Source organism: Triplophysa dalaica, chromosome 22 (assembly GCF_015846415.1).
Source record: "Triplophysa dalaica isolate WHDGS20190420 chromosome 22, ASM1584641v1, whole genome shotgun sequence".
In the NCBI taxonomy this organism is placed as follows: Eukaryota; Metazoa; Chordata; class Actinopteri; order Cypriniformes; family Nemacheilidae; genus Triplophysa; species Triplophysa dalaica.
In genome coordinates, this window is record NC_079563.1 from 17937254 (window position 1) to 17956032 (window position 18779).

Sequence of the window (18779 nt, forward strand, 5' to 3'; positions counted from 1 at the left end):
GTTTGTCCATGACTGAACACGTGACCCAAATAAATCAACATGACTATACTTACATAAATGAGAGAGTCAGTAACTTTATTTTGTCTTCATTTTATTAAATAAAAGCCCTCATTACAAAACAATACAGAACACATACCAACTGCTATGATTTATTTGTTGTTTCAGCAATAATAAGGACCACAGTAGGGACAGACTTCTGTCCTCAGATGTCTCCTGACAAAAAATTATTAAGCTAGGTTGTTTCTTATTTCATAAACCTCTAGTCATATAAAATCTGAATTCAAGACACTTTATATGTACCAATGAGCAACAATGTTTATCACTTTGAGAACATTACTTGAATAAATGATAAACGGATATAAAAGCACAAATTATGTACAAACAGTTGTGTTGCAACAGTGATCGTCTAGTGTATTTCAATATCGTTGGTCGGCACTGGCTTTCGTTCGTTCTTTTTGCCTTTCCTAAAAAGAAAAAGAAACATTTCAATTAGATTTTCTTCAGTTGTGGTTTTGGTTCATCTCTGTTAAGGGTTGGTAAATCTAATCCCTTCAATGTGTTCCCTCATAATTTAACACAGGAAAGTGAAACGACACCATTTGTGATTTCATTAACTGTGTTGATACTCACTTATTCAGCACAAACAACACGACAGCAGCAATAACAGCACCGGCAAACACAAGACCACCAACAATACCCACAATCATCCCTGAAAAACAATACATACATGTTATAAATGACCCATCATTGAACTGTAATGACACAGAGACAGTTTCATGTTAAACATGTCAACGATTTGCTACTTCTTATAAGTATTAATGAAGTGAATTAAGCTTTTAAATGTGAAATTACCTGCATCAACATTTTTTTGGTCTGGGTTTGGGACATTTTCACCAAACAGCAGGCGTCCAGATTTTGCTGTAAAATCAAATCAAAGGTTTAATAGAAAGTTAATATAGTTAGACTGACCCCTGCTGGATCGACAGAGAACATACAAACCTGCTCACATCAAAGATAAAAACTTAAACATACACCAGCTTATGATTTAACAAAATAAATAAATATAGTATTTGAATATATATATGAATTAACGATATGTTCTTGTCTTTACTAATGTGACTTTCTGTTGTTATGTGAAGATATTTACATAGCTATTGTAGTTTCTTGCTTTTTTATAGCAATTTTGTCATTTTATTATATTTTTGTTTTTTCTGTATTATTATTAAAGTTTTTTCAGCTTTATCATATTTTTTGTTTATTTTATGGCCTCAATGAATTTTAGCATTTCTAAATTTCATTTTTGGTTATTTTAATATAGCTCTTAAAGTTTTTTCAGCTTTATCAAAGTTTTTGTTTATTTTATGGCCTCAATGTATTTCAGCATTTCTAAATTAAATTTTTGGTTATTTTAATATAGCTATTAAAGTTTTTTCAGCTTTATCAAAGTTTTTGATTATTTTATGGCCTCAATGTATTTAAGCATTTCTAAATTAAATTTTGGTTATTTTAATAAAGCTGTTAAAGTTTTTTCAGCTTTATCATAGTTTTTGTTTATTCTATGGCCTCAATGTATTTTAGCATTTCTAAATTTCATTTTTGGTTATTTTTATATTGCTATTAAAGTTTTTTCAGCTTTATCATAGTTTTTGTTTATTCTATGGCCTCAATGTATTTTAGAATATCTAAATTTCATTTTTGGTTATATTTATATTGCTATTAATTTTTTTTCAGCTTTATCATGGTTTTTGTTTATTTTATGGCCTCAATGTATTTTAGCATTTCTAAATTTTCGTTTAGATAAAGTTTTTCAAAAAAAATTTAGGCCAAAATTTTATTTGTCTTCAATTAACAGAAATGTTTGAATAGTTTTGGTTTTACATAACTATAATACGCTTGGATCTTTAGGAATGGATTTCAACTACTTTAAAATTTTTGCATGCGTTTCAGATACTAATAACAATGCAGGCAGATGAACTAGACATGATCTCACAATAGGACTTGCATTTCAGTAACAGATCATATATGAATATAATTTAAGAGGAACTCACCGAGACACATCTTCTGGCAGTCCTCTCTGCTATCAAAACGGTTACCGTTCCCCCGACAACCACCATACAGGAATAAACGACAGATCTTCTCAACACTCTCATAATAATACTGTGGGATGTTGGCATAACAGTCGCCTCGGTCCATCGGGAGAGAACACACCTGATCTGACACACAAGAGCAGAGCAACACATTTTCACCAAATGTAGATTCAAGAAACACCGAAGACAGCTTTGTTAAAGGTTGTTTGTTATACCTTCACTTGGATACATCTCATTGTATTTTTCTGAGCAACTTCCCAGACAGTCTTTATCACTGTCATAGCGGTTGCTGTTTCCACCCTGTCCTTTATAGAAGAAAGGAGTACAGACACCAGACTGAGGGTCATAGTGGAACTTCAGGTGCTTTTCTCCTCCTGTGCCCTCATCCAATGGATCTGTGCACATTGGGCCTGAAAAAACGTATCGTAATTCCATCATTTTAATGGTCGTACTGAACATAGTTATATGGCAATAATACATAAAAAAAATCATTGAATGGGAATAAGAATGTCTTTTCATATTTATTAGAACTATTATACATTTCTTTTCATTCTTTGATGACTTCAATGAAGCAAGTTTATATACGAGACTCAAAATGGGTAAGCGCATTGTGTAAAGAAATGAATTACAAATATTATCAGGAAAAAAACTCAACTTACCCACTGATACAGAGGAGACCCCCCCATACACCAAAAACATTACCAGAAAACAAGAAATCATGTTCATTTTTGAAGATTTGACTCTTTCTGTGGTGTGACGGACCAGCAGATTCTGTTCTTTGAATGCCCTGCTTGTCCTTTAGACCCTCTTATCAGTTGAGTTTTTATGATGAGGGTGTGCTTCTCTGTCACCGAGGCCAGTTTCTGTCATAAAACATCACAATGGTTCCGCTTATGGACTTAAGTACAGTTTCTGTCGAATGTAATGGATTCAGCATTCATCCAGAAACCAAAACTCCAGTGTGAATCTGAGAAATGGATTTGGAGGGACCACATGGAGTACATTATGCGATACAATAAGCATTCAAAAACATTCTATTATGTTCAAATTCCTTTTCATCGTTAATTCATTTCCCCATTTGTTTCTTCTGTTAATTCAGAGATCCAGACAAATCAAACAAGACAAGTGTCAACAATTCTGCTATATTTACATACTGTATAAATATGTTTTTAGTAATACAAAGAAATATTTAAAAGGCTGAACTTTAAACATAATTGTATGTTTCTTTATCTGAGAAGGTAAAACATATTTAGCACATATACACTTGTTAAAGAAATCTATAGGTTTGCATTTATTTACTGGACTTAACTTATCATAAATGAATGTTTGTATCATTGACACAGTAAACCCAGCCCAAAGGTCATGACTCACTTTAAGAAATATTTAGATTATAAAACGCATTCAGGCATATAAAAATGCATTTGATTAAGCTAAATTATTAAAGTACAGAAATGTGATAAAAGCACAATTGAGGACGCCCCCTAGTGGTGTAGTCATAAAAAGTCAAGGCTTCTACCTTCTGTCTTTCTACACATTCTACACGTTTGATTATTATTTGGTGTTCTTAATTCTCTGTGTTCTTAACTGTTATTGTAAAACCCTCACTTCGGTGCTGATTTGAAATGTGCTTAAGAAATAAACGGAACGTGAACCTTTACAACTTTTAATTTAAGAAGTGTGTAATAGATATTGTTCTTCTAGATTGTATTGCGTTTTGACATTTCAAACTTGATTTATTACTACAGGAACTAAACCATGACTTTATTCCTACAGCAGAACACAAAATGAAATGAACTATCACTTTGATGCCTTTGCTTTGTTGAATAGACACGTATAGTGATAGTGCAGTTGTAATGAGGAATCGAGATCCCAGAGCTCTGTTCTCTGAAGATTAAACGTTCATTATTCTCATCACTGTTGACATACTAAAGGAATGAGTTTGCTGCCTATTGTGCAACGAAAAGCAAAACAGATAGCAACAGGGAACCGCGTGTTATGGAAAATGACTCTCAAAGGACCGTTTATGAGAACTTTAATGAGACGCTGAGGAATAGAAATGACTTGGATGCACCATAACAACACAACCAGTAAACATCTGCTGTTCTTCTTCAAGTACAAACTCGACGTTATTTAACCAGTAGAGAATATGCACACATTCACAGCATTAAGGAAAATAGATATTCTTATAAAAGCAGCTGAATGAATTACATTCAAAATTATGTAGCAAAAGATTTTTAAAAAGATGTCTTTGTAAAACATAGGTTAAAGCTCTTTTGTAAAATTGCATAAAATGTTGCATAAAACGTTCTGACTCTTTTCTAAAGCTAAAATCTCATAACAGCTTCAGAAGCCCTCAGGGATTCTGTGGGATCCATGAAACCAGTCCACATGTTTCCTAAGCTTCAAAATTCTGGAAGATTTCTGCCACCTCAACCCAACTCCGGAAACAGGCCAGACCTTGATCCCGAATCTGCTTTCTGCCTTTGTCAGTGATAACCTCACCGTTCTCCTTCACAATCACCAGCTTCGGCACAACTGTGATGTTGTATCTCTTCTTTAGTTCACTGCGAAAAAAAAAACATGTTCACATTCAGTGTTTTTAAATAACTATTTTAATAGATAGATAGAATCCATCTATCGGATTAATCTGATATTTAACTGTTTTAGAGTAATGCAAAAACTTCTTAAAAACATGATCCCAATTTGATATTTTTAAAGTGACTTCATATTAATGCTTTTGAAATTAGTACAAGACGGAGTTATGGCATGTTACACTTCTTCATATCAGCAACATGCCGTGACTTTTAAAACTTAATTTTACATTATAAAGAAGACTTTCAAAAGCATTTTAAACGTTGTCATGTTCACAATTCCTTGATATTTCCTTGTTTTGTTATTGCAATAAAATGTCAGGGAACATGCATCATGACAATAAGCGTTGCCACTACACTGCAGTCTATAATTAAACATAATCCTCAAGGTGTGTGTGTGCAATAAACCTCTTACAGGAGGTGTCACTTAAAGGGATACATCAAACAAAAAATGTTTATTCTCTCCATGACCTTCAAAATCTATATTGACTTTCTTCTGTGGTGCACAAAAAGAAGATATTTTGAGAAACGTCTCAGTGGTTTTCTGTCCATACAATGAAAGTAAATGGGGGTCAATGTTTTGTTGTCAACATTTGGTGTTCTTCAGAGAAAGTCATACAGGTTTAAAATGTTATTTTTGGTGGTGAATTATCTCTGTCCCCATTGCAACCAGAGGCCTTTCTTACGACTTATATGATATAAATCAAAATGCAACATGTTAAGTGTATACTCACTGTTTATAAGGATCTGACCATGGCAGGGCCAGCCAGTCTCCGTGCATGTCATGATAATACTCCACCATGTCCTCCGCGGATTTATCCGATGATATGAACACGATTTCAAACCGGGCAGGCGGTTCTGTCTCCTCCACCAGCTCCGTGAAGAAATCACACAGCAGTGGTGTAAAATCTCTGCAGGGTGGACACCATCCGCCCGAGAAGTACAAACCAACTACTTTATTTCTGAGAGCTTCCTCCGGATCGACCAGGTCTCCCTCTTTATTCACGAGAGTTCGCCCCGAAAACACCTCAACCATAGCTGAAGATCACAGGTGACGAGGATGACAGGTGCGCGTGCAGGTAACCGCGCTCTCCAAATGAAGTGTCCTAATGAACTATTCCTGGAAAAAAACGTATTGTTTTGTTTCTTACAAAGTGTTTTTTAAGTTTAAGTGTGTATAGCACTTGCGATTATAATGAACCCGAGAGCTCATGCGAGTATACTGACAGCTTAACCTGTAGGGTCGCGAACATACGGACCGTTTCCTACTATGACAACAGTCTGCTTATGAATATTAATGACGCAATATGACGTATGCGCGTTGATTTGCTGGCTGCTGTCAACCGTTTACGGCTCTGAGCGTGGTTGCCAGGTTCATGTAAAAGAAGACCCCGTTTGAAAAACTCGCCATGAACTAGTGAGAAGATAATAAAAACATAAATAGTGTAATGTAAACAATATTCATATGGCCAAACCAAGACTAATAATATATATACAAGAGACTGTATATGACACTTTAAAGATACAGATAGCTTTTGTGAATGTTTGCGCGTATGGAAGCAAATAAGAGACATAATGTTTTGAAATTTAACGGCCTATGAATACTTGATTTTGAATTATTTTACTTTGGAAACCATGTATCTGAATTTATTTGTTTCGAATTTACCTCTATGAGATTTAAATATGAAAATTCTTGATTTCCAATTTTAAAACCTGAATTTAATGCTCACAAATTCAGATACAAAAAAAATCAATTTACAGAATTTCAGATAAAATACATTCAGATTGATCAAATTTGATTGCTCTTATTCATATCTCAAATTTCAAGTTAATACTTTTCAAAGAAAACTTATGTCTAATCCGACTGCTCAAATTCAGATCGAAAAATTCAAGTTAAATATTCACATGGTAACATCCGGGCTACCCAGGATAGAAAAAACAGTTGAGCCCAGAGACCGTCTGCAATTGAACCGAACCATTGAACCGAACCAATGAACCGACGTCGGGCGGCCTATCAGAGCACGACAACCTGACTGTCTGTCATGATCCAAGAAGAGGCCAAGGCACGGATATTAAACCTGTACAGATGACTTCTAGGGAAAAGGAAAGGCGCTCCGGTAAGTTTAGAATCAGAATCAGACAGAAAAAAAGTATGTTGTTGCTAAATATTTTTTGGAACTATTATTATTATTCGACGTCGGTTCGGTTCATTGGTTCGGTTCAATTGCAGACGGGCTCTGGGCTCAACTGTTTTTCCTATCCTGGGTAGCCCAGATGTTACCATGTGAATATTTAACTTGAATTTTTCGATCTGAATTTGAGCAGTCGAATTAGACAGATGTTTTCTTTGAAAAGTATTAATTTGAAATTTGAGATATGAATAAGAGCAATCAAATTTGATCAATCTGAATGTATTTTATCTGAAATTCTGTAAGTTGATTTTTTTTGTATCTGAACTTGTGAGCATTAAATTCAGGTTTTTAAATTGGAAATCAAGAATTTTCATATTAAAATTTCATAAAGGTAAATTCGAAACAAATAAATTCAGATACATGGTTTCCAAAGTAAAATAATTAAAAATCAAGTATTCATAGGCTGTTAAATTTCAAAACATTATGTCTCTTATTTGCTTCCATATGCGCGTGTCTGTGGTAGTCTGATCGTGGTTGCCAGATTTAGTTTGAAAAAAATCCCCTTTTAGAAAAGATAACTACGTCATAAACTAGTGCAAAGTCTTACAAAGTTTAATGAATTGTGTTTCAGTGCCCCAACTCCCCTACTTGATACCTCAAATACTGTCATAAATTTAGATATGCTCGTTGTGTTTTATGAAGAAGCAATTTGAGAATTTACCTCAATATCGCAATCTCGATTGTGAAGATAAAATTGCGAATTAAAGGTGACCAACCTTACTTGGACATCATTACCATTAATGATTTTACTTTTCATAATTTTAACAAAAAAAAGTTGCGGACTTCCTGACATTTACATCACCAAATAACTGAACTGTACTTTCAACCACAAATAAATTTCATACCCAGTGGGAAAAAATTCACTGACACAAATTCACATTAATTTTTTTAATCTTATAAGGATAAACTTACATAATAATTATAAAAATTACTTAATGAATTAAGTAACAGGTTTTTAACTGTGTTTATATTTAAATGAAAATAAAATGAACTATCTACATGTTAAAAAAGGACAAAAACAGATCAGGTCCAATAGAAGCCGGTTACCTATGCATGAAAGAACAGTAAAATTGAACTATACATGTATCTGCAATAATCAAATTGCACTTTTTCTTTTGAATTCTTTTCGGACTTTTTTTATACAAAGTATTTGAGGAGCAACAGCATCTTAAAGGGACCATACGTTCGATTCTCTCCACGTAGTTATACTGTGCATTTATAGAGGAACATCTGATATTTCCTCTACATCTATACCTACAAGGTTGAGTTCGATATGTTCCGTTTCAAACATGCACACGTTGGCTCGCTCGACATATAAATTCGGTTTTCCTTCTGTCCCGCTCACGTAAGGCCTGTTTCTTCGTTAAATATGGCACTCTTCATAAAAACAAACATAGTCCTGCAGCAGAACAGTATCAAAAAAGGTTATGATCCCTCAAATGCTGTTTAACACTGGTACATTGCATCCCAATAGGAACACCACACACAACACCAGTGCATTTGATCTTAAAGAGCATAGCAGAAAATAAAATACTTAGTTTAACCTTTAAGTTTTTTTTTAAATGGATTCAAAACCAGAACAGAAACGTCACAATTAGCAACACAATAAACGTAAACTTTCATTGAGAGAACAAATAGCCAAAATAAAAAAGACAAGAACACATGCATCACACTAACATACAAGAACAACTCTACTTTTATCATGCAAAAAGAACGGTCTAATTGTCCTACTTCGTTTTTTTTCCCACGTCGACCTGACATCAAAACACAGTACAATACTACAGTTGGTACATGTAAAAGGCCAATCCTTGAATATGTCTTTTCTAAGGTTACCATTTGCATATTGACAAGTCTGTTTTCCATTTTGAATAAGACACGACCCTATCAATGGCGATTTGGTAAGTGCATGTGGATGTAGTGAGGGTGCCTAATACTGTTTGCCTCTTAACAGTGACCTAGCTTTCATTTTAAATATAGAACAACAGTCCCAAGTTGTTACCTCTGTGCAGAGGTCACTAAACCTGATGACCGCCGGTGCTGTTTTTGGAAAGCCGAGCGGTCATCTGCATTAAAAATTCAAGGCCGAAACTTGGAGAATCACAAACAACTTGTTATATAACAGAAAAGAGAACGCAGCTCATCAGATCAAAACAAAACGATCGGGTGAATGTCATAAAAGCGGTCAACAAATGCACGGGCTCATGCTTCAACCCAAAATCATAAGAAATTGCATTTTGCGTGGAAAAATGAATGGTTTTTTTTCATGGCAATGAAGCACACTTTTTTTAGCACTGGCGAGTATACATGATGGCCATATCTGTTTTGATTTGCACTTGAAGGTTTTTCATACTGTATTACAGTAACACAATTAGCTCACACTACATTGATGAGAATCTGAGGAAAAATGTGCTCAATTGTGATGAAAATATTGCCACAATAAAAAACAATGATTTCACATACAGGCCTCATTTTCTTTTCCCTTTGATCCCGAGTTGAATTATCACCCCTGTCTTCATCAGCATCACACCGAGAGCAGGTCTCAAGCTCTGTGTGACCTGAGGACAACTGAAAAACGTTGTGTGTCTTAAGTGTCAAAACGTAAAGACGGTAACCGAAGGCAGAAAACGTAGTAATAATAATGAGAAACACATGTAGCTGCAAGTTTCTTTCAACTGTAACATTCCTTAGAGGGGGGGGGCTTCGAGTCTAATGAAAACGTAAACCCCTTACAGACAAAATACACATAAAAAAGATGCTGGAGGAAAATGTTGAGGCACAAACGTTTAGGCTCTCAGACAGGCAGAAAGGAGAATCTGAGACAGCAAATCTCCCAAAGGCTGATAAGTCACATGACAATTGGCGTGAACCATGATTTACGACGAAATTCCTGAATACTTCTTCTGTTATTGCATCTAACATTACATGTTCAGGATTAAACACTTTATGCATCATCACTAAATACTTTGGGGAACCTTGAAAATGCAGTAAGAGCCGAAATCATGTTCTATTAAACAAACACTTTTTTTCTGCAGAATATCATTGCAAATACTTAAGAAATCTTGCAAATATATTTAAAAATGTCAAATAAAATTAAAACGAGTGGGCCTTTTTTAAACATTAAATGAAGCCCATGAAGTAAAACCAAAGCATAAAACCGTTTACTTATAAATGTTCCGAAATGTTAAGGAAAAACAAACAACGGGACTAGATAAGCGCTCAAATCTTACTCGGACTTTACATTTAGTGCTTACTATAATAGCTGCGTTAGCGTTTATGAGTGGTGACGATACATATATATAAAAATAGGGAACAAAATACAAAAAACTGTAACCACATAATACACAATGGTGGGGTTTCTTCCACAAATTTTGAAGTGTTATCGACGTCAGCGCCCGTTTGCGCAGATCTCTCTGGCGGAGGGCTAAAACGAGACGCATCTGGCAACCAAAAACCTTCCGCTCGCCAGTCTCGCAATAAAAGACATCTGCAAAGACATCAACGACAGTGAATTGTGTAACATGACAGATTGCTCTCCTCAAGTCCGTCTAGTTTACAGACAAGAGGACGATTTCCCCAGGCTACTTTATACTGCCAGCTTCCTGCCCTTCATCTCACGGCGCTTGTGCAGACGGCAGCGCATGCTTTAAGACATCCCAGACCCCTACGTTTCCCTCGTCTGACATTCAGCAGCTTTTGAATGATCCAAAAAGCAAAGGCTTTTAAATTTTCCACAACTACAACTAGCTCGATTTCGCCTTGTACTTTACATGATGTATGATGGCATAACCCAAGGTGACCGCAGTAACACGTTTGCGTCAGAAACCCCCACTGCAGCCCAGATTTTCAGAGAACGGTGTTGTTTTAACGGTCATACGTAACAGAAACAAACCTCTGGTTTTACGATGAAAATAACGCGTCTTCGTAATAAGCACTGGCACCAACAGGAATGGGACACTCTTGAGGCAAACCTCTGAGTGTTAAGCTACGTGTATGTCGGGGGATGTGAAGTTCTGCTATCCGTTCAACGATAAGAGACACTTGACAAGTGGTAATCCAAGGTTCCACTGAAATGTCCGTCAATCCATTTCCAAGAGATGTTACGAGAAATGTTTCAAAGATAACTTTTGGCAAAGTTTGTGGAGCACATGGTACGTGAAGTTCCTCCCCCTCTCCTCGGCCCACCAGCGTGTCGCACCTACGATGTTTTCACAAGGTCATAGACGTAAATGTGAAAGTCGTCGTCGAACTTGATGAAGTAGACAGAAGGTTTGGCCTCCACCTGATGGATAACCATGCCAGTTCGTTTAGAGCCGTCCTCTTTGGCATATTCCACCTGCTTCCCGACGAGGCTGTCCACGACCTCACCCGGCTCACGCTCCGCTGGGGGCGAGTCATCTGCAACGGACCAAAACAAACCGGAATGTAGAAATCATCTTAAAATTACCAAAGCAAGTCGGCCTTTGCAAGCAACTCTTATCAAATCTACAATTATTTGTATTTAGCTAGACCAAAACACTGAATGAACGTACTAGAGTCTGGCATGATCCTTAAATCTCCATCTTTATAGTCATCCAGCAGCTGGTACATGTAAAGCACGGGGTCTTTCTCATACGTGATATAAAACCATGTGTTCATGATGGGCGCTCGAGCAAGGACCATCCCTCTCCACTCGTTCTTAGTGCCGTCCTCCGTCTCGAACATGTGCTCCACAGCTTTACCGATCATAGTGTCTGCCAAGTGGGCGTCACTGATGCGCGAAGATGCTAAAAGACACATGAGGAGAGCGAGACACATTACGAACGGCAGGATTGGAAATAATAAAGAAATAATTCTTCAAAAAGCAATTAGTTTGTTCTGGATGTACCTAGTCTGTCAGGTAGAACCTCCAGCCCCTGCACCCTCTCGTCTTTGTGTAGTTCCAGGCCGTAGACGCAGTCAAAGCCGTCGTATTTGATGAGGTACAGCGATGGGTTGACGGGCACCTGGTCTAAGACGGTCCCTTTCCACTGTGACGCCGCCCCGCTGCCCTCCTTCCAGATGTGTTGTATACGACATCCCACGATATTCCGTCTGGGCTGAGCCACGGCTTTCGTGGGCCCTACGCTGGTTTTGTGTTTCCTGTGGGAGCGTGTCAATCAAGTATCAGCAGTTAACATCTCTCATCAATTATTATTTAAAGTAAACATGAAACCACATTTGCTTTTATAATTTAAAACATTTCCAAATAAAGCAGTAGTTTCAAATAGACAACATGTATATGAATTAAAAATAGATTTAGGGTGGGTTGCACCAACAAGGACCAAAGTAAATCAAGTGAATCTAGGTTTTGTTGATCCTAGTTTAATTTTCATTCAAATTGCGTTGCATCACTTAATTTTAAACGGAGATGAACAAACCGTGGATTAAACCTTTAAACGTCATATGAATTCACTTTGTCTGCCATGATAGATTTTGCTGGTGTAACTATACGGTAACAGCTGCACTGATATGTAAAAAGGAGATAAACATCTCGTGCATGTAAAAGAAACGTAATTTTGCTTTTTAAAACCTCTCTCTGGATAATTCGTTGATCAGTCTGATCGTCCATGAACACATTTCACAAGCCTTGAGGGCCATGACAGCGTACAAATATGACAGCTGAGCCGCATCATTATCCTGCAGCTCACGACTGGAGCAGACATAAAAGAGAAGAGCGAAGTACGGGAATCACGAGCGGGTGGTCCTCTGCCGTCTACACTGCGAACGGCCACAGTAGGCGATTTCATTTCAGAGGTCGTATGGGGCTGTTTGCGTCAGCACCGCTGGCTGAGGTGCACCTGTTCGGGACCCGACCACAATTTAGACAGGTCACTAAAATAACTAGCTACTCTTCTCAGACGTTGTGCTTATGTATTGGATCAGAAAGCAGGGCATCTTGAGCTTGACGGTTCACAGCCAACCACAGTTTTTCAAACCGCCGTGCCCTCAGTCGTGCTGAGGTGTTTTATTTATAACCTTTTTTATTTACAATAAACTGAAGCATGACATCAAGCTTATGTATCTGTTTCTGTTCATTTCTCCCCACATTTTATTATAGATAATGTGTTTTTATTATTTAAACCTAATCAGTTGCAAGCTTAAAGTTCATCCCTAACTGAGAGATAAGTCAAAGTTTAAATAAAAGGAGCAACAGAATTAAAGTTAATCTAGATTTACTGTAAAATTAAACCTGGATACAGCTTTCCTGTAGCTCAGAGTAAGAGTATGGCACTAGCAATGCCAAGGTCATGGGTTCGATCCTAGGGATTGCACATACTCAGAAACAAACGTATAATATAATGCAATGTAAATTGCTTTGAATAAAAGCGTCTGCCAAATGCAAACATGTAAATACATGATATTTTAAATATAAAACGGATTATTTTTAAACAAGGTTTACAGTTTGGGGTATCAGAATTATTAAATAAAGCTTGATTAAATCTAGATTTAAATCTAATTCTTGTTGGTGCAACCCTCCCTTAATCAAATAACGCTAATACACGAACACTTACTTATGAGAATTCTTTTTCTTCATCATATTTGCAGAGACACCAGCATGCCCTGCAATAAGATAAAATACAAATGTGTTCAAAATAATCAATAATAACATTTTTCTTGTGATGAAGCTTTACATTCTCTGTTCTTCTGGATTGCATGGATTAAAGTGAAAACAATTCTTCTGACTGAACTCATATTCCTTTAACCGACATTTATTTAAAGACCAATAGCGTTTTAAGTGGAGATGTTTTGAACCGCTTTAATATTGCTGGTTTGCATATTTTAAAAGGTTTTTTTAGTCTCTGAAAAAATTACAAATAATCAACCATCTACATAACTTTTCAGTGCATGTTTTTATTTCTCTTATGAGACCAAATGACGTTTTGTGATGCTCTTAAAAACGAACAAAGTAGCAGAACCACCATTAAAGACCCAAAAGTAATATTTTTGTGCAAAAGTCTCTATAGTGCTTTTCACTTTTTCTGCCTTTTGGATGCGACACTTGTTTCAGTGTTTGACTAGCTTTTCCAAGGCGACTGTCAGAAAGGTATAACTTTAAAGTCCCAGTGAAATCAAAATGAAAGCCTTAAGGCACAGCAGCTGCATGAATGATCTATTGCTTTTACATCCTTTTTAAGCGGTTAACTATGTCATGAAATATCTTTTATTCCATTTGTCAAATATGTGCATTTGAATGCATTTAGTTTTTTAAACACGTACGTGATCGTACGCGTCAAAGGGTTAGAATGATGAAAAGTGAATTTAAGACATTAAGGACAGGCGGCGAGACCCCTGCAATTGACAAAGATCTGTAGCGATGGAGAACTTTAAATCATGGGAATGTGTCCACACATTAGACGAGGAATTGTTTAGCCAAAAAAATTAAGATTCTGTCCATATCATTCAAAACCTGTTTATGACTCTTTTCTTCTGAATGCACAAGAAGATATTTTGAGAAATGTCTCGGGGGTTCTGTGTTCATACAATGGAAGTCAATGGGGTTCAATGTAGTTGGTTATCAACATTCTTTGAAATATCTTCTTTTGTGTTTTGCAGAAGAAAGTTATTGGAATGACATAAGTGTGAGCAAATGATGAAAGAGCTTTCATTTTTAGGTGAACCATCCCATTAACATATATTAACATTGAAGAAGTATATTCCACCTATTGCGAAGTCAATAAAATGAAATTTACCATGCAAGGTTAAAATGCTTAAGAAATAATAATAAAGCAGCATTTAACATGAAAAAAAGACAAGGTTATTGATCATGCTAGAAGGTCGTAGATAGATGCCGGGGGCGTCCGTGAAGGTCTTCCAAGTAGCTTTCCACTGTTTTTACAAATACTAAGTCTGAACACCTTCAGCACACCTGACCTCAACAACCCTCAAAATGAGGAATTGCTCCTCTGCAGCTCCATTAATAAAAAACACAAAAGTGCCCGATATTTCCCCTTAAAATTAAACAAGCGGTGTCCACAAAAACAAGAGCACATACCGTTATCAGCTCTGGATCTCTGGGCAGTGCTCTTCCCGAATGGGGTCTTCATTCATCTGTGTGTGGGGGGGCAGCCCAGCTGCCACACTAGGGCGATAAGATCAATTTTTCTCTTTCCAATGAAGTAAAATTAAGGGTAAAACGGAGGGGTTCAACCTAAAGGGGGCGCTCACATAAACAGAAAAAATGTCGCCCCCCTCGATGCCCGTCTGGGTTTGGTGCTCGGTGTTGTGTGGACAGAACGGTTTGTGTCAGGCCACTCAGGGCCGGAAAGAATGATAATCCACACTTCCACTTGAAGGGATTCAGCAACCTGGAAAATAAAAGTAGAGTATCTTAAACGTCTGTATAACATTGTGGGAATGTTAATGGTATTCTGCTCATATTTTCATTAGCTAGATAAATTCTCTGACAGGCTGATGAATCACGCCAAAGATCCTCAATGTTAATGAGCCATGAGAGTCAAATTAAATGTGATTTTTTTTTAAAAGCCTTGTGGCGATTCGCGATACTGTTTCATTACCAGACTATGAGAGACTACTGCAGTAACCCTTCATTTCATTACTGCAAAAACTACAAGATTTTGGAAAGTTAGCACAACAAAATAAGGCAATATCTGTGCGACATCAAACACACATTTCGTTCCATATTGTGCGCAACCATTCATACTTCAGTTAAGGCCTTTTATTCATTAAAGTAATCACAGACCCAAATATGTTCTTGTGACGTACCAACGCTCAAAATACCAAAGAAACCAGAGCAGATTACAAATGACATGACGCTCAGTACTCAGCAAGTATGTTACACATCACAAGAACACTACAATACAAGTACAAAACTGTTCTACTACAGCATATAAAAAAGTCAAGCTCTGTTTGATGCTGGTGAACTAATTTGAATTTAAAATAGAATTTACATTAATTGTTTACAATAAACTGCATGTAAACAGGCCGTAGCGCAATATATCAAGAACAGAGTTTATCTGGCAGAAAATCAGGCATTCTTAAAACATCTTCCATCCTTTAATTTTAGATTCTGCTCATCGCTCTAATAATAATAGTAATAAAAGTTATAACACCAAAAGTACACAGTTATTGAAAGTATTGTGGTGATGTTTACATAACCATAAAACATTGCACATTGATTAAGACTTATTTTTGCTCTTTTTTTAATTACTTTTTAATACTTTCATTCAAAAACTAAGCATTTCTAATTTCTGTCTGGACGTTATCCTTCAGAATCATTTTGCAATTCTTGTTCTTTCCTAAAAAGCCATTTTCATTTTCTGCTGTATGACGGTATATAAAAAATAGTGCAATGTTAACGAGTTCATTTGCAAAAACAGATAAATCTACAAAATTTCAAAAATCATGTTTTATTATTGTGGATTCCACGTAATATCAATCAAACTGCAGTTAATTTTTCATTAGGTAAAAATAACAAAAACAAACACAGCTAACTAACAAAAAAATAAATATTGTTTTTGTTAGTACAATAAATTACTATGATGCACAAATAGTTTATATTTTCTTTTCTTTAATAATAATAATGAGAAAATGTTTCATTTTCATCAAAACAACTGTTGCGATTACAACAAAAACGTTCTTCATTTGCATATCATCTTTTATTTTGGAGGTTTAACATGACGAAGGCATGTTCTTGTTGACAGAGTATCATGCAATTTTTGCTTGAATATTTTCATGACCACATTTCTAATAATGGCTACACAACGTTGTCAAAATCTCATTTCTAATAGTGCTCCATTATATTGGATTAAAGATCTGCCCATGGATGATGAAGCAATTTTGGATATGCATTATATCCAGTGTATGAGAATCGAATATTTTGCTGTAGGAGCAGAAGTACTGAACTGTATCAAATGTTGACCAGCCGCTGTTATAATGATAGCATCTGACAATGGCAAATACAATTATAGAGAATTTACAGCTCAATGATGCAGTATAATCATGTTATTAAATACAATTTCATAGCATGACTTTTAACAAAGTAAACCAGAACATGTACAACAATCATATTAGAAAAGTTTTGTCAAACACAACGTTAAACTCACATTTTCCCCTTTCAAATATTGCCAGTGAAATAAGTGCTTATAAAAATAGTAGTACATAAAACCCATAACAATCCCCCAAAACAGCTTTCCTTTAAGCATGACTAAAATGCAATACATGTGGTTGTGTTTAGCTTTATTGGGGGTGGGTGGAACACAAAAATAATACAGATCATATCATAAAAACATGCTTTAACCAAACCCACCAGGTTTCCTGATCTTAAACCCACCAGTTTGTCTCTTTCCCCTCCAAAATCTCACTTTTACAAGCCTAATTGATCAATGAATCCTCCAGAGGTGCCCTACAAAACTCTCCAGCAGACAAATCCAAATGAACAGCCGCCCCCTTCCAAACAACCCCCCCCCAAAATCATGCATTTCAATAGTGCTGATGAAAATCCAGTAGACTGTCTCAATGCAACCTGACCAGTGAGCATCATATGAGACCACTTCATTCCAACTAATGAATTCAAGACCTTACATATCAAATTGGCCAGAACCCTCAGCAATGCAGTGAGATCAGTTGGCAAGATTGGGTTTCACTGCTGCCATTAACAGGCTAAATGACAAGCAGACTTGCAAGCTGTCCGATCTTCACTAAATACACAAGTATACGGTTAAATCAGAGTTTGTGAGATTAAAAGGTGCTCATCAGAAGAGAAAAATGAGCATCTTAATGGTCTTTGCAGACCTGACGAGACAAATGGAACCCAATACATCGCATTAACACTCAATTTGACCAATTAAACAACCAAAAAGAGACCTAAAGAGCACATAAATGCCCACCTTAGAGAGAGAATATCTCGATTTTAAATGTAAAAATTTGCTTAGCTAACCGCCTCGAGCTCGCTAACAAGCATCATTGAGCATCAAACATTCCTCGCAAACAGGCCCCGACACCTTGTTTTAAATGCTAGAAGGCCAGACAATGCACACGGGGTGGACATGCAGCAAAAGAAACAATCTACAGTAATACAAATGTGTCGTTTTTGTGTCTAAACGCAGTGCACTAGCTCGAAGCAGCTCAACGGCTCCGGCCGCCATTTTGGCTCAAGCGCTTATTTACAGTCCCGCAGCAGAAACAAAGGAAGCAGAAGAAACACATTTTCAACAGAACCGTCTGGACCAAGCGTCCCCACAGCTCGCCCCAAACCCCCGCTACCTCCCCCTCTGCAGATTTCACCACAATTATTCGCGTTTCGCTCTTTTTTATTAAAGTACCAAGCATAAATGTGACATTAATGGCGTGGATGGTCGCTTACCCCGGTATTATTTTAGAAAGTCACGCATATTACGGCATAACAAATATTTCCACTCCAGCTCTGCTTCACTGTCTGTTCAATGAGCAGCGTTTGATGAGCGCAGGCGGCCCCGAATGCGGCCGAGCTCCTGCCCTCCCTTCCCCGGTTGCCAAATAGTGCGCCGGCGCCGTACGCGACTGGCGCTGCGCGACAAACCTTCCTGCCAAATAGTGGGAGGCGGATCGTTTCCTCTCGTTCCTCTTCGGCTGCTTTCGGCCTGACGGGCGAGCTCGAGTGCGCATGCGCACGCACTGCGACAGGAGTTGGGGAGACATGATTGTACATTGACAATGGTCTGGACAATAAAGTTTATATGAGAAGCAACGTAGTGATGTCATACACAACTTTGTATACATGTGTATATTTTTATGAATGACTGGCAATAGCTAATACAGTCTCTTTGATGGCACATGTCTTGTGGAAACACAAATGTTTATTCAATCCAAGCAGATGTTTTTCAAACCCAAAGAAGTCAGTTTGCACTTTATTGTTGTGTATTTAATGAGAGTTACATAATTAGACAATACGC

General features: G+C 36.9%; 3 protein-coding genes across 5 annotated transcripts; all 3 read right to left on the reverse strand.

The window, feature by feature from the left end:
* Positions 1-207: 207 nt before the first annotated feature.
* Positions 208-2492, reverse strand: wu:fb59d01 (uncharacterized protein LOC322379 homolog). Its single transcript, XM_056736079.1, has 5 exons — positions 2303-2492; positions 2049-2213; positions 853-918; positions 631-709; positions 208-464 (listed from the first exon to the last, which is right to left on the reverse strand). The coding sequence occupies exons 1-5, from the start codon at positions 2490-2492 to the stop codon at positions 407-409; spliced, it is 558 nt and encodes a 185-aa protein (XP_056592057.1). The 3' UTR covers positions 208-406.
* Positions 2493-4112: 1620 nt separating this feature from the next.
* Positions 4113-5963, reverse strand: nxnl2 (nucleoredoxin like 2). Of its 2 annotated transcripts, XM_056737006.1 has the most exons (3): positions 5906-5963; positions 5413-5798; positions 4113-4651 (listed from the first exon to the last, which is right to left on the reverse strand). In XM_056737006.1, exons 2-3 carry the CDS (start codon positions 5712-5714, stop codon positions 4483-4485), a joined length of 471 nt encoding a protein of 156 aa, XP_056592984.1. In that variant the 5' UTR covers positions 5715-5798; positions 5906-5963; the 3' UTR covers positions 4113-4482. The 2 variants fall into 2 exon arrangements, with proteins under 2 accessions (XP_056592984.1, XP_056592983.1); XM_056737005.1 differs by having other exon boundaries at positions 5413-5937.
* Positions 5964-7743: 1780 nt separating this feature from the next.
* LOC130411396 (spindlin-Z) lies at positions 7744-18400 on the reverse strand. Of its 2 annotated transcripts, XM_056736005.1 has the most exons (7): positions 18212-18400; positions 15055-15194; positions 14882-14968; positions 13401-13449; positions 11735-11988; positions 11400-11633; positions 7744-11265 (listed from the first exon to the last, which is right to left on the reverse strand). In XM_056736005.1, the coding sequence occupies exons 3-7, from the start codon at positions 14931-14933 to the stop codon at positions 11066-11068; spliced, it is 789 nt and encodes a 262-aa protein (XP_056591983.1). In that variant the 5' UTR covers positions 14934-14968; positions 15055-15194; positions 18212-18400; the 3' UTR covers positions 7744-11065. The 2 variants fall into 2 exon arrangements, with proteins under 2 accessions (XP_056591983.1, XP_056591982.1); XM_056736004.1 differs by having other exon boundaries at positions 14882-15194.
* Positions 18401-18779: the final 379 nt, after the last annotated feature.

Coding starts and splice junctions, on each gene's coding strand:
- wu:fb59d01 (XM_056736079.1), bottom strand. CDS start 2,492: ATGTGCACAGATCCATTGGATGAGGGCACAGGAGGAGAAAAGCACCTG. Junction 2,214..2,302: donor TGAGATGTATCCAAGTGAAG/GTATAACAAACA, acceptor CTTGTGTGTCAG/ATCAGGTGTGTTCTCTCCCG. Junction 465..630: donor GTGTTGTTTGTGCTGAATAA/GTGAGTATCAAC, acceptor TTTTCTTTTTAG/GAAAGGCAAAAAGAACGAAC.
- LOC130411396 (XM_056736005.1), bottom strand. CDS start 14,933: ATGAAGACCCCATTCGGGAAGAGCACTGCCCAGAGATCCAGAGCTGAT. Junction 13,450..14,881: donor GAGATCCAGAGCTGATAACG/GTATGTGCTCTT, acceptor ATCTTATTGCAG/GGCATGCTGGTGTCTCTGCA. Junction 11,989..13,400: donor AAGAAAAAGAATTCTCATAA/GTAAGTGTTCGT, acceptor ACGCTCCCACAG/GAAACACAAAACCAGCGTAG.
- nxnl2 (XM_056737006.1), bottom strand. CDS start 5,714: ATGGTTGAGGTGTTTTCGGGGCGAACTCTCGTGAATAAAGAGGGAGAC. Junction 4,652..5,412: donor TGGTCAGATCCTTATAAACA/GTGAGTATACAC, acceptor TTTTTTTCGCAG/TGAACTAAAGAAGAGATACA.